Here is a 12,433-nt window from a genome sequence, read left to right on the forward strand (position 1 = left end):
TCCCAAGGCGCCTGACTTTTCTTTTTAACCCTTGCAGGTTATGTTGCAATGGGCGCCGTCCTCCCATCCTTCTGGGGCCAGCAGCCCCTTGTCCAACAGCAGATCGCCATGGGTCCTCAGCCACCAGTCGCTCAGGTGATGCCAGGGGCTCAGCCCATCGCATGGGGCCAGCCGGCTCTCTTCCCTGCCACTCAGCAGCCCTGGCCCACCGTGGCCGGGCAGTTTCCGCCAGCCGCCTTCATGCCCACACAAACTGTTATGCCTTTGCCAGCTGCCATGTTCCAAGGTCCCCTCACCCCCCTTGCAACCGTCCCAGCCACGAGTGACTCCGCCAGGTCAAGTCCACAGACCGACAAGCCCAGGCAGAAAATGGGGAAAGAAATGTTTAAGGATTTCCAGATGGCCCAGCCTCCACCCGTGCCCTCCCGCAAACCCGACCAGCCCTCCCTCACCTGCACCTCAGAGGCCTTCTCCAGTTACTTCAACAAAGTCGGGGTGGCACAGGATACAGACGACTGTGATGACTTTGACATCTCCCAGTTGAATTTGACGCCTGTGACTTCTACTACACCATCGACCAACTCACGTGAGTGCCCTTCTTTGAAGGCATAAACCCCCAGAGAGCAATTGATGCCTTGTTTCTGGTGTCAGAGAAATCACCTCAGTTGCATTCAACAGGCCTCTCTTTGTTTATATGACTACTACTAATAACAATAGCCTCCCATTATTAGGTGCCAGTTATACGCACCTTCTCCATGTGCTTTATATTTATTATTTCTATACTCCTAACAATGCTAATGGCAAGTTTTGTTAGACCTGTTTGACAGATAACGAAAGTGAGATTCAAAGACAAAGAAAATAGACAAAAAGGTGGAATTGAATATAGGCCTGTTATTTATCTAGCATGTTACTCTGGCTCTTAAGTTTTTGTTCCCTTGCACATTCATTTATTCATTTATGTATATCCCAGCTCTGACACATAGATTTGGGTATGGCTTATTGAACTAAAAATGAATGGTGTATGTGCATTTAAAAAATGTTAGGGACAAGTATAAAAAATTAGAAAATTAAGGTCAGGAGAAAACACAGACCAGAGATAGAGCAGCCATAAGGCCTCCTACAACTGGTAGAGTGGCAGCCAGAATTTGCTCAAAGCTTTAGGTAGTCAGAAAGCTCTGCACTGGGAATCCAGAGAGTGGCTTGATTACTTACTAGTTTTGTGTCGATGGGCAAGTCATTTTACTTCTTTGAGCCTCAATTTCCTCATCTATCTTAGGTTAAGGGTCATAAAAAGGATTCAGTGGTACATGTACTAAAACATTATGTCCCTCACAGAGTTGGAAGTATTTTTATCGTCATTGTTATGGCATACTGAGTGGGTTTACTCAGTCTTGGACTGAGGTTCTAATCCTGCCTTCTCCACCCCAAACTGTGTCTTTGGGCAAGTGTGTGACTTCTCTTAACCTCAGCTGTGTCTTGGGTAAAATAAGTGAGCTAGCTTCCATAGCTCTGTGCCTTGTCCTAGTTCTAGCATTCAGTGATCCTATCCCAGCTCACTTTTCTATTGCCAGCATCTGGAAAACCAGCACTGTGCAGCCAATCAGAATCCAGAGGTACTTGGGCACACTGATGCCTGGTTGACACCATCCGGGGAAGGTGTCTGGTGACCCATAGTTGTGCCTTGACAGTTGATAAGGGGAAGGAAAAGGCTCATGGAACAGTGAGGTTGGCGTTTTCATTACTGTCACAGATGGTATGGATTACTGCTTAGCCAGGACCGTGAATTGTCAAAAAAAAATCTCATGTTAACACAATCAGATAATGTCACTTCAGCAAGGTTTGGGATGCTGTTCTGAAAATGAACCTCTTCTATGGGTGTAAACAACCTACTTCCTCTCAGGCCATATGATCTACATGGTGGGGGCATCTCTCTTCACTTCAGCTCACAGGGTTTCAAGGAAGAATCATGAATAAAGAATGAAATGCTAAAGAAATGACAGCCATGCATAAAAAGCAAGCATCTTTTGAAGACACATGTCTCTCTTTCAAGGGACTTGTGTGCCAGCTGTATATATAAAAGAGGGAAGTTTAAGTTCTTTGAGGACAGGGAATATGTCTTCATCATCCTCGTGTTGCTACACTTCTCATGATGGTTGTGTGGTGTCTGGCACATGGGCGGCGTTTTGGAACGATTGTAGAGGATGAAGGGACAAAACAAAGGCTACTCAGTTACTCTCGTGTGTCAGAGCGGGAGATTTTGGGCCAGATAATTTTTTGTTGTGGGCGGCTGTCCTGTGGATTTTAGGATGTTTAGCAGCATCGCTGGCCTCTAGCCACTAGATACCCGGTAGCACACATCCTCTTCCCCTAGCCATGATGACCAAAAATGATTCTAGACAGTGCCAGATGTCCCTTGGGAGTGAAATTGTCCTGGATTGAGAACCACAGTTTTAGGGTAGAGAGGTATTCTACAAAACCTTCTAAAGGTTAAGACACTCGCATAAATAAACTTCGAGTTTTGCATCCCACTGATTCCATCCAATAAGTATGAGCAGTATGTCTCTCAGAATCGGCAGCTCTGTCAGGGTTCTCAGCCTTTAGTAAGCAAGAAACCATGTCACACACAGTTCAGAACCCAATTACACTCATAGTTATTAAGCATCTATCGCATATCAAGGTGTTTTCATAAAGCTTACCTCATTTAAACTCTCTGTAACTGGTTGGTTCTATAGGCATCTCATGAAACAAAACAGACTTCCTTTTAAATTAAGAAAAAAGACACAATGTTTTATTTTAAAGAAAATGAGTGCAACCTATCTTTATATCCTCTTATCCATCAGCATCACCTTTCGAATGTTTTGAGTGGAGAGGAACCAAAAGTACACCTCAGATGGAAATAGAAAAGCACAGTGGACTGAACACTGTCAGATTTGTGTTAAATCCCAGCGCTCCTGCTTCATAGTTGTGTTAACTCTAAGAAAGGCACTTCACCTCTCTGAGCCGCAGTTTCTTCATCAGAAAAAGACAATAGGTACAATAGCACCTTGCAGGGTTTATATTAGAGAGCATAATGAATGCAAAGTGCCTAGCACCGTGTCTAGCTTGCTGGCACGCAATAAATAGCATCATTCTAAAGAGAGGTTCATCAAGGCAAAAGCAACTCACCAAGTTTTATAATCCCTCACTGTCTGATAAGCAGCCAGATTTTGTAAATTCTGGGATGTAATGGCAGGGAGGCCTTGTCAATGGCTTTTGAAATTCAGCTATTAAATCAAGCCACGCCCTCCCCCCCCCACTCCTTTGGGGCTGAGCCAGTGCTGGGTATTTTCACTGCCAATTTAGAAATTATTGAAAAGAAAAAGAAATTATTGAAAGGAAAGTAGTTTCTAATGCCATATTTATTATAAACCTCTGGGATAAAGGAGACAAGGAAAATGTGGGAAGGTTAGGACAGAAAATGGAGATCCTTATGGAACAAGGAAAAAAGTGCCAGCTGTGAAGTTGCCATCAGCTACATTCATTTTCCCAGATCACTGAGACACTCTATTCAGCACGTGTTTATCGAATACCTACTATGTGCCAGGATACAAAACCTGCTTCTACCACTTGCCAAGTCTGTGGCCTTGAGCAGTTTAGCAGTCTTCACCTTCCTTATCTGTAAAATTGGAAGAACCCCTACCTCGAAGAGGCTTTATGCGGATTAGCGATATTGCCTGTAAAATTTCTGATGGCTTCCGACACATAGAAGGCACTCAATAAATGCATATCACTGTCCTCTTCTCTATTTATTCTTATTGAAATAATTATATGAAGTTAAGAAAGAAGACTGAAGTTAAGAAAGAAGACTGTAGTCCAGCAGGTCTCAATTTGAGTCTGCAGAAACACAGAGTTTCTGATTGTCAGTGTATCTAGGGTGGGGTCCAAGAATCTGTGTTACCATCAAGTTCCCAGATGTGACTGATGCTTCTGGTCCTGGGACTATCCGTTGAGGACCACTGCCTCACCCATCCCTGTGGACCACCAGCTCCTTCCTGACCATCAAGTTTGGGAGAGGACAAGATTAATAGGTACAGAGGAGATATTAAACTGTTCAACCGATTTGACTTGTGATAGGAAGGGAGGAGTCCTGGGATTTGGCTCCAATATAATCAGATCCCTGAGGTTTCTGTGGGGTATAAACGGTTGCTGCCGGACACTTAGGATGTTTTCTTTTTTTGCATGGTCTCTATGTAGCTCCAACCCCAGCCCCTAGACAGAGCTCTCCATCCAAATCATCTGCATCCCACGCCAGTGATCCGACCACCGATGACATCTTTGAAGAGGGCTTTGAAAGTCCCAGCAAAAGTGAAGAGCAAGAAGCTGTAAGTGACCAGTTCTTTCTGTTTTTTTTTTTTTTATTCTTCAATTTAAAACCTCTGTATCTGAAATGGACAATGCATGAGGAAACCTATGTAGAAAAGAATGCTGGCTCAGACTCTTAAGTTCTAAAGGGGTGACTAAAGGCGTTTTCTTTTATGTTCAAATGAGCAGCTGAAAACCGTTATCCTTTCATTGAGTTGTTACTACAAGTTCTCACATTTGCGGAAGTGGCATCCTCTAAACGAAGTGCTGCCTCCTTTAAAAGAGTATATGTGTGCATGAAAATATGCCCAGCTGTCTTATATTTTCAATTACTGAAAAGAAAAAAAAAAAAGTGTTATCTTCTTGTGTTCTAGCCTGATGGGTCACAGGCCTCATCCAACAGTGATCCCTTTGGTGAGCCCAGTGGGGAGCCCAGTGGTGATAATATAAGTCCACAGGCCGGTAGCTAGATAGCACAGGTCTGGGTAGGTATCTGTCCTTTTGATCTCCCACCCTTAAGCCATCCGCTTTCCCTTTTGCTTGTTTGTTACCTCTGATGTCACATCCCTGATGTTTGCACCATCTCTCCTGGCCTGAGCGTATCCCCGATGTTTGCGTCATCTCGCCTTGCCTGATGTCTGTTTTCCACCTTGTTTATCCTCATGGATGCATGACCTTTGACATATATGGGGAGGTAGGGGTAGAGGAGAGGAGTGGGGAATGGTCATATTTTATTAATGATATGTTCTGAGTGGGTGGGTGTTGATAGAAGGAGGCATGGTCAAAGCTACTTAACGTGGACTCAGTGTCTAAAAGCATCAACATTCTGAGATGGACACATTCTGCCCACCCTGATTCTTTCTCAGTGAAATAGGGTCCAGATGCTTAAACCTTTTAAGCAGTGTGTCAACTGCATTTGCCTACACTCTGCAGATCTAAAAAAAGGTCGCCAACCAAACACACCGAGAAGCCAGACTAAGAAACAGAAACAAGCAGTGCTTGAAATAAGATTGATAGAGATGTGAGATCATGGTAGTCCATTTTGTCTGGCCAGAAGGGGCCCCCGCACCCTTTCTGACGTGAAAGTGGAATTCAAAGCTCAGAGACGTGTCACGTTCACTTCTGAGGCTCTGCTGTTTGCACCTGTGCTACAGCCTGTGTTTTGCCACCAAACCACTTCAGACTCCATCAGCAGCAGCTTCAAGAGAGGGGTACTTACATTTACTAGAAGTGGGTTTTGGCACTTGAATTTTAATACATCTGATTTTATGGAAAGAAAGAGGGGCTGATGAAGCGAACCTTCCCAGGAGACAGAAGTACCCCTTGTTACCCAGGCATGATTTCTAAGGTCACTGCTTGACAAATGTGTTCAATTTTCATATACCTTTCTAGTTTTCCGTAAACGTGTAGGACTGCAAGGCCATACCGACAGAGCTCTGTTTTTAGGCCTGAACATTATGGTCAGAACCATTAAAATGGTAAATAGTTTTCACTGTTCGTAAATGGATTCTGAGGCTACCTCGGAATCAGTCGCAGTTCACGTGTAAGTTATTTTGATGGTTCTTGAAAGCTCATACAGTGTTTTGAAAGTGCATTTTGCTAATAGATTTTATGATTAAAGAATCTCACATACCGTACTTTTTGCCATGTTTCATCTCAGTGTACGATAGCACATGAGAACACATCATGCCATGCAAATGCCCATCTAAAAATCCAGTCTTGCAAAGCTATTTGGGGAACTCGTGATACAGGCAAAGTCAATGTTCCAGGAAAGACAAAAGTTGGAGATGATGGGTGGACACCTTGGGAAGATTCCCCCAGAGGTTTTTCTACCCCTTACATATGTTTTATTTCACATGCTCACCCTTGCCTTGAAAAATTTGATGAATGAACCAGAGGTGACAAGAGCCATTCATCAGCATAACAGCCAACATCATCCTAAAATTGAGTTCTTCTAGAGAATAAAGATGACGTGCAGCATTTGCAGATCGATGTTTCACACCCTCATCTTTACGAGCCTGTTCTGCTTGAGACAGTCGTACAGGCTGTTTTGTGAGGCTTCAGCCTGTTCCGTGTTTGATGCTCTGTCTAGAACCCCAGGCCAGGGTTGAGTTGTGAATGGACGTGGCATGGTCTAGTGGGAAGAGCTCAGAATTTGGAACTTGAGTTCAAATTCTAGCTCAGCTACTTAAGAGCAGGAAATCTTGAGCAAGAACCATACTTGCTGTTGAGTCTTGGTTTGCTTATCTGCTGAAAGGGCCTTGTGTATACATTACATTAACTAAGATAGCACATGGAGACAGGTACTCGGTACTCGGCTTAAAAAAATCTGGTTCTGGAGCAAGAGTGGGTTCAGAATCTGGCGCTAGCACTTATAAGCTATGTGACCCTCATGGGATGTCATAATAATTCTCGATCTTATTTTGAAAAATGAGGGTAAAAATAGTGTTCTCCTCATAAGCTTATTGTTTGGACAATAATCATAGGAGGTGATGTGTGTGGAGCTCTTAGCACAGCATCTGACACGGAGAAAGCACCCAAGAGCTGTTAGTTGCCATCGCCACCACCAACACCATCACCACCACCCCCATCATCATCCTATGTGCTCAATAAATGTGGTTCGCCACTCCCTTGGATTTTATACGTTTAGCCCTTATGTCCTCGTGTTGAATAAATTCTACCATAAGGACCCAGGCCACTGGCTGCGAGGTTTTGCTTTTTACTTTCTATTTGCAGGTAATTAATTTTCAATATGCCTCAAAATAGCTTTGGGAAAAAGGAAAAAGAAAAAACCCTACTTCTTAGTTTTCTGGCTCGCCCCGTCCCATAATCAGAAGGACCCCTGTTAGGGCCTCACAGGCCACCTCTCACTTCCCAAAAAATGAGCAGCCTTATCTTAGATTCACATGTAAATCATAATAAGTAGTTCCCAGCTCCAAAGGAGGGCTGGGCTGTAATCTTCCATGAAACAGTTTTCTCCCTTTGAAAGCTTAGTCTGGCAATTACACAATTGCCTATCAAGAATTGCATGCCAAGAGGCTGATGCCAGCCTTGCCAACACATCCCTTAAGACACCCATAAGGGAAGTCCAAATGAGCCTTTTGGGCCCCTCCTTCAATAGCAGTATAAGCCACGTTTGATCTTTCTGTCTCCATCCCATTCACCCATCCACCCAACTGGAAATTTACTGACTGCAATTTCTTAGGGCCTTTCCAGGCATTTGGAAAAAGGATACCATGCAGGGAGAGTTACGTCCATGGCTCTATTTTCCCCGCTGCCTCCATACAGTTGGAGAGCAAGAGTCTCAGCCTTCTTATCACCCTTGCACCCATTATCTCCAGCTGCTTTTTATTAGAAATGCCCGCACAATTCTGAGTAGGTAGGGGTGACATCTGCTGATAAGTTAAAACCATATTGCACCCTAGTAAGAGGAAACGGATGGCCTCAATCCTCTCAGGAGGAAGCTTCGGGGCCAATATCAAAACAGCATTTCTGTTTTAGCAATAAAGGGGAATATCTTCAATTATTTCATGTTTTTCCCCTACCCCCCCATCTGGGAGAATCACGTGTCTTTGAAAGACTGGGTCAATAGGGGCAAAAAAAAGAACCCAAATAATATTATAATGGCTGGCGTGGGAATGGCAGGTAATTTATACTCCACTGATACGTTGCTGGAGCAATTTTAAGGGCGAAATGTTAGCTTTTGAGGAGATGAAAGAAAAATGAAAACATTTATTTGGTTAAATGGCTAAGTAAATAAACTGCCTATCAGACTTTCCCAGCTGTCAAGTCAAAGTAGCGTCTGTAACAGTGGGGAATTGTTTGGTCTGTCTCCCTTAGTAACAGTAGATATTGCCATAAATAATAAGTCACTGTCATTTTTTAAGACCAGTCTTCATAGTGGGAACCCAAGACATGTAAAATGTTACCTGATGGATTTATAGTGTTTAGGGGCAAAGAAAGCAGCACTTCAGATGCTTTTGGTAAGAGATTTTTTTAAAAAAAGGAAAGAAAGAAAGGAAATGCCCAGAGTCAGGGGACTTGGGTCTGAATTATGGTTCCAAAGCAGGTGACCTTAGGCAGGACTTTAGCTAGCCCCTGGAACCCCCGGTCACCATATATGGATGAAGACGAATCATAGCAAGAGATCCCTCCTCAGACTCTCCCAGAATCAGAAGATACCGTGAGTATGAAAGTGCTTTTATAAGCTTTGAAAGTAGAATACACGTATTTGGCATTATTGTTACTCTTCTGTTTTTAAATAGAATCACATAACAAAGAGCCTCAAAACAGAGAACCACAAAAATGGAAAAATAATCTCTCCTTTTCATGGGCATAGCACTCCGAGGCAAGTCCAAGCCAAGCTAGTCCAGGCGGGAGATGGGAAGGCCTGGTTGAGAGCAGTGTCGGCCAGGTTGGAGAGATGGGCATGATGCCCAGGGATGTGAAAAGATGGAATCAGGAGGCGCTTAAGACTGCAGGGAAGTGGGAGGTGAGGAAGAAGAGGGCATGTGCTAGGATGACCCCAGGTTCCTGCCTGACTGGGGGATCTAGGCGGTGCCAGGCACTGTGCTAAGGAAGGCAGAGCTGCAGGCTTGAGCAGAAAAAAGGCCAGTTTTCTTTGGGACCAGTTGTACCCGAGGTGCCCTTGAACTTCCAAGCAGAGATGCCGGTAGACTGCTGGATATGAGACTCTGGAGAGCAAAAGACTAGAAATGGAGATTTCAACATGGTGTTCAGCCCCTAGAGTAGTGAGCACAGCTAGACGCTACTGATCATTTAGACCCGAGGCCAGCACACTCTCTGGGACTCTTTACGTTTTTGTGGGCCATCTGGCCTTTGTCACAACTAATCTACTCTACCGCTGCCGCAGGAAAGCAGCAAAAGACAGTGCATAAAGGACTGGGTGTGATGAGTGCCAATAATACTTTATTTACAAAAGAACTGGCAGCCACTGAAATGGGCCAATGGGCTGTCGTATGATGACCTCTGAGTTAGATCACGCTCACTGTTTCTAGAATCACCCTGCAGAAGCTAATGCAAGTAGCCTTGCATTTACTACTACTAATAAAATAAATGTAAAAATTACTAGGATGTTTATAGCACTTTTATAGACATCACCTAATTCAATCCTCAGGGGAACGCTCTTAAGTATTTTTATCATTCCTGTTTCACAGATATGACAGGTAAGGTAGAGAGGTTCATGACATGTTGAAATCACACGATTCACATGTAATAGGGCTAGGATTTGAATCTAGACCCAGATTAAATAACTTAAGAGCACTCAACCAAGGCCGGGACACCTGGGTTTTAGCAGCCTCGCTGACTTGATTGCTTGTGACCTGAGGCAGACGGCTTCATTTCTGACCTCTGGTCTTCTCTTCGGTAAAGCAATTCCCACGGGCCCTTCTAGCGCTTACATTCTAGGACCCTCTAACTTGCCCACGGTCACCCAGCTAGAGCATGGAAGACCCAGTCCTCAAACTAGGTCTTCCAACAGCACCCTTCTCCCAGGCTGTCCTTATTCCCAGCTAATGACGGAAAGGCCAGAAGTCCCTGAAATATGTTGACTTCATTAGGGGTCCTGGTGACTATCTGTGTGAGATCCAGGGCCCACTCCTGACCACCAGGAACCTACTCAGGACAGGCCATCCTGCTTATGGCCGAGAACGGCTGCCATCAACCTCAGTGCCCTCCTCTGCTACGTGACAAGGTCAAGAAAGGTGACGTAAATCTGCAAAGCAGATAACTTGTACCCATCATTATTATTATTATTGGGGAAGTGCAGAATTGATCAGGACATGTGCAGACCCCCTGGGAACTCAGAGTGTGCACCTCTGTGTTCACCAAGTGGGTTTCAGCACCCAAGACCCCTGGAAGCGAGTGCGTTCAGCAGCAACTTCAGTCTCTAAGGCATCGTCATTAAATCCATCCTGTGTTTTGAAGACTTTCCTACTCTGAAGGCCAGATTTTCAGGCTGAAAGTGGTCAGAAAGCTTTATTGTTTCCCTTTCCTCTGAATAAAAAGGAAAGGAAGACTCCTGCCCCTTGTTAAAATTCCTTATGTCATATGAGCTCACTTATTACGTGTTACAGTCCCATGATGTTGATGTTACAAACCCCATCGTACAGATGAAGAAACTGAGGCCCAGGTGAAATGCCTTCCTCAGTTCATACAGGTAGTTAGGAAGTTGCTGGGGTCTTTGTGGCTCTAAACCCCATGCGTTTTTCATGGATTCAGGTGGAACTTTGAGTTCTTTCAGCCTTATTTCCACTCCCTGGTTACCATCACCTTTTTCATTTTATCAGGCCAGGAAATGTTAGACGCTGCTGAGCTAGGCCCAAGTGTTCGGGCTTAAAGACCCTGAGGCTGAAGTTGCTGCCTAGGCAGGGCAATGCTGAGGACCTCAAGCTTTGGCTCACCTCCTAGCTGCAGTCTGACCCCCAGCGTGGCTCGGCGTGGCTCTTACCCCAGGCTCCCAAGAGGGGCAGAGATGGGCTTGCTCAGCAGCTAGATTGCATGGCGCGTGACCTCACGTCCAAGACCACCTTTCTCAGCATGCCACGTCTTCTCCCCACTCATCATTTGTTTTGGACATACCTTTGCTCCACGTGGCCAAGCTTTCCAGAAACAAACACAATAAAAATTAAAGGGATGCAAAGTCATAAGCACAATTTAGGTGGCTTTCCAAAGGGGCTCCTTATAATGTGGGATTGGAAACTATATGCCTTTATACTTCAAGCCAGACAGGTGGAGATAGGTAGGGAAAGTGAGGGAATAAGCACAGAAAGGGGAGTCCAGACCCTGGGCTGCCCCTCCTGGCTCTCCACTGATTCCTGCGGACTTTGGGGAAAAAGAAAAACAAAACCCTCACATCTGGGGGCCTCCATTTCTTCCTGTAGGAAAGGAACCGTCAGATCGATGGCCCTTCTTGCTTTGACATTTTACAAAAGGGGTCATGTGGCAGTGGAGAGGACAGTGGGCTTAGGAAAGAGCTGGGTGTGTTTACATGAAAGGCTCAGGAGAACACATCTAATCTACAGTGGTCGAAAGCAGATCAGTGGTTGCCGCACTGGAGTGAAGGGTTGACTGAGCAGGACCCCGAGGAAGTTTTTAGGGTGAGGAAATGCTCTATAGCTTGATTGCTCTGGGGAGGGCCAGATGGGTGGATATATTTCTCACAACTCATCAGACTGTACACTTAAAATGGGAACATTTCATTGTATGCAAATCACACCTCAATGAAGTTGATTTAAAAATAAGAATAGGTAAATTCATAGAGATGGAAAGTAGATTAGAGGTTAGTTACCAGGGGTTGGGGGTCAGGGGGACCCTAAGCAAGTCAGTGCTTAATGGGTACAGAGTCTATCTGGGGTGAAGAAAGAGATTTAGAAATAATGGTGATGGTTGCACAACATGATGATTGTAATGAATGTCCCTGAATTGTATGCTTAAAAATGGTTAAAATGGCAAATGCTTTGCTCTAAATACTTTACTGCAGTACAAAAGCTAAAAAAAATAACAAAGCTGGTTATATCCCAGCTCTGCCCTATGCTGGCTGAGTGACCTTGGGCCAGTCACCAAACTCTGGGGAGCCCTGCTTCTTCCCTCTAAATGGAGATAGGAATACCCAGGGTACAGACTCTGCGATGCCCAAATGAGACCATGTATGTGATCGAGGAATCCCCTTTAGAGGCTGTAAAGATTTCTGTAAATATATGCTATCATTACTCTAAATCTGTGATTCCACTTGACTTCTGTACGTGAGCTCATACTTCATACTTAAAGTCATCTGCAAACACGTGGAAGTCTCTGCCATCCACAGGGCCCTCCAACCAGATCCTTTAGATTAACCCCACATTCTTTCTACACAGTTTCCCAAGGCGGATCCTGTGCCATTATTAGGTTTCCTAACAGCCCAGTTACGCTATGAAGTAGTGTCTATGAAGGAGATGGACTTTGGAAAGCCACCTACAGGTGATTTTTTAGGCCTAAAACCATCTTCTATAAAGGAAGGATAGAGCCACATGCCCAGACATAAGAAACCTAACCGTTTTTGGAGTACCTCCTCCATGCCAGGCTCTGTGCCAGA

At 44.6% G+C, this 12,433-nt stretch overlaps 1 protein-coding gene across 5 annotated transcripts in view; it reads left to right on the forward strand.

Annotated features, from left to right (window-relative positions):
• The window catches only part of DAB1 (DAB adaptor protein 1), a 424,515-nt gene that overhangs the window by 394,299 nt on the left and 17,783 nt on the right, over window positions 1-12,433 (forward strand). For 3 of the 5 annotated variants that reach the window (XM_082357648.1, XM_082357649.1, XM_082357652.1), the window contains 3 exons: window positions 38-586; window positions 4,234-4,361; window positions 4,716-4,826. In XM_082357648.1, the coding sequence (XP_082213774.1) occupies window positions 38-586; window positions 4,234-4,361; window positions 4,716-4,811 (773 nt within the window). In that variant the 3' untranslated portion in view covers window positions 4,812-4,826. The remainder of the gene's footprint in view (window positions 1-37; window positions 587-4,233; window positions 4,362-4,715; window positions 4,827-12,433) is intronic. The other 2 variants (XM_082357650.1, XM_082357651.1) reach the window with 1 other exon arrangement.

Source organism: Balaenoptera borealis (genome assembly GCF_965194805.1).
Source record: "Balaenoptera borealis genome assembly, chromosome: 1".
Taxonomy (NCBI): Eukaryota; Metazoa; Chordata; class Mammalia; order Artiodactyla; family Balaenopteridae; genus Balaenoptera; species Balaenoptera borealis.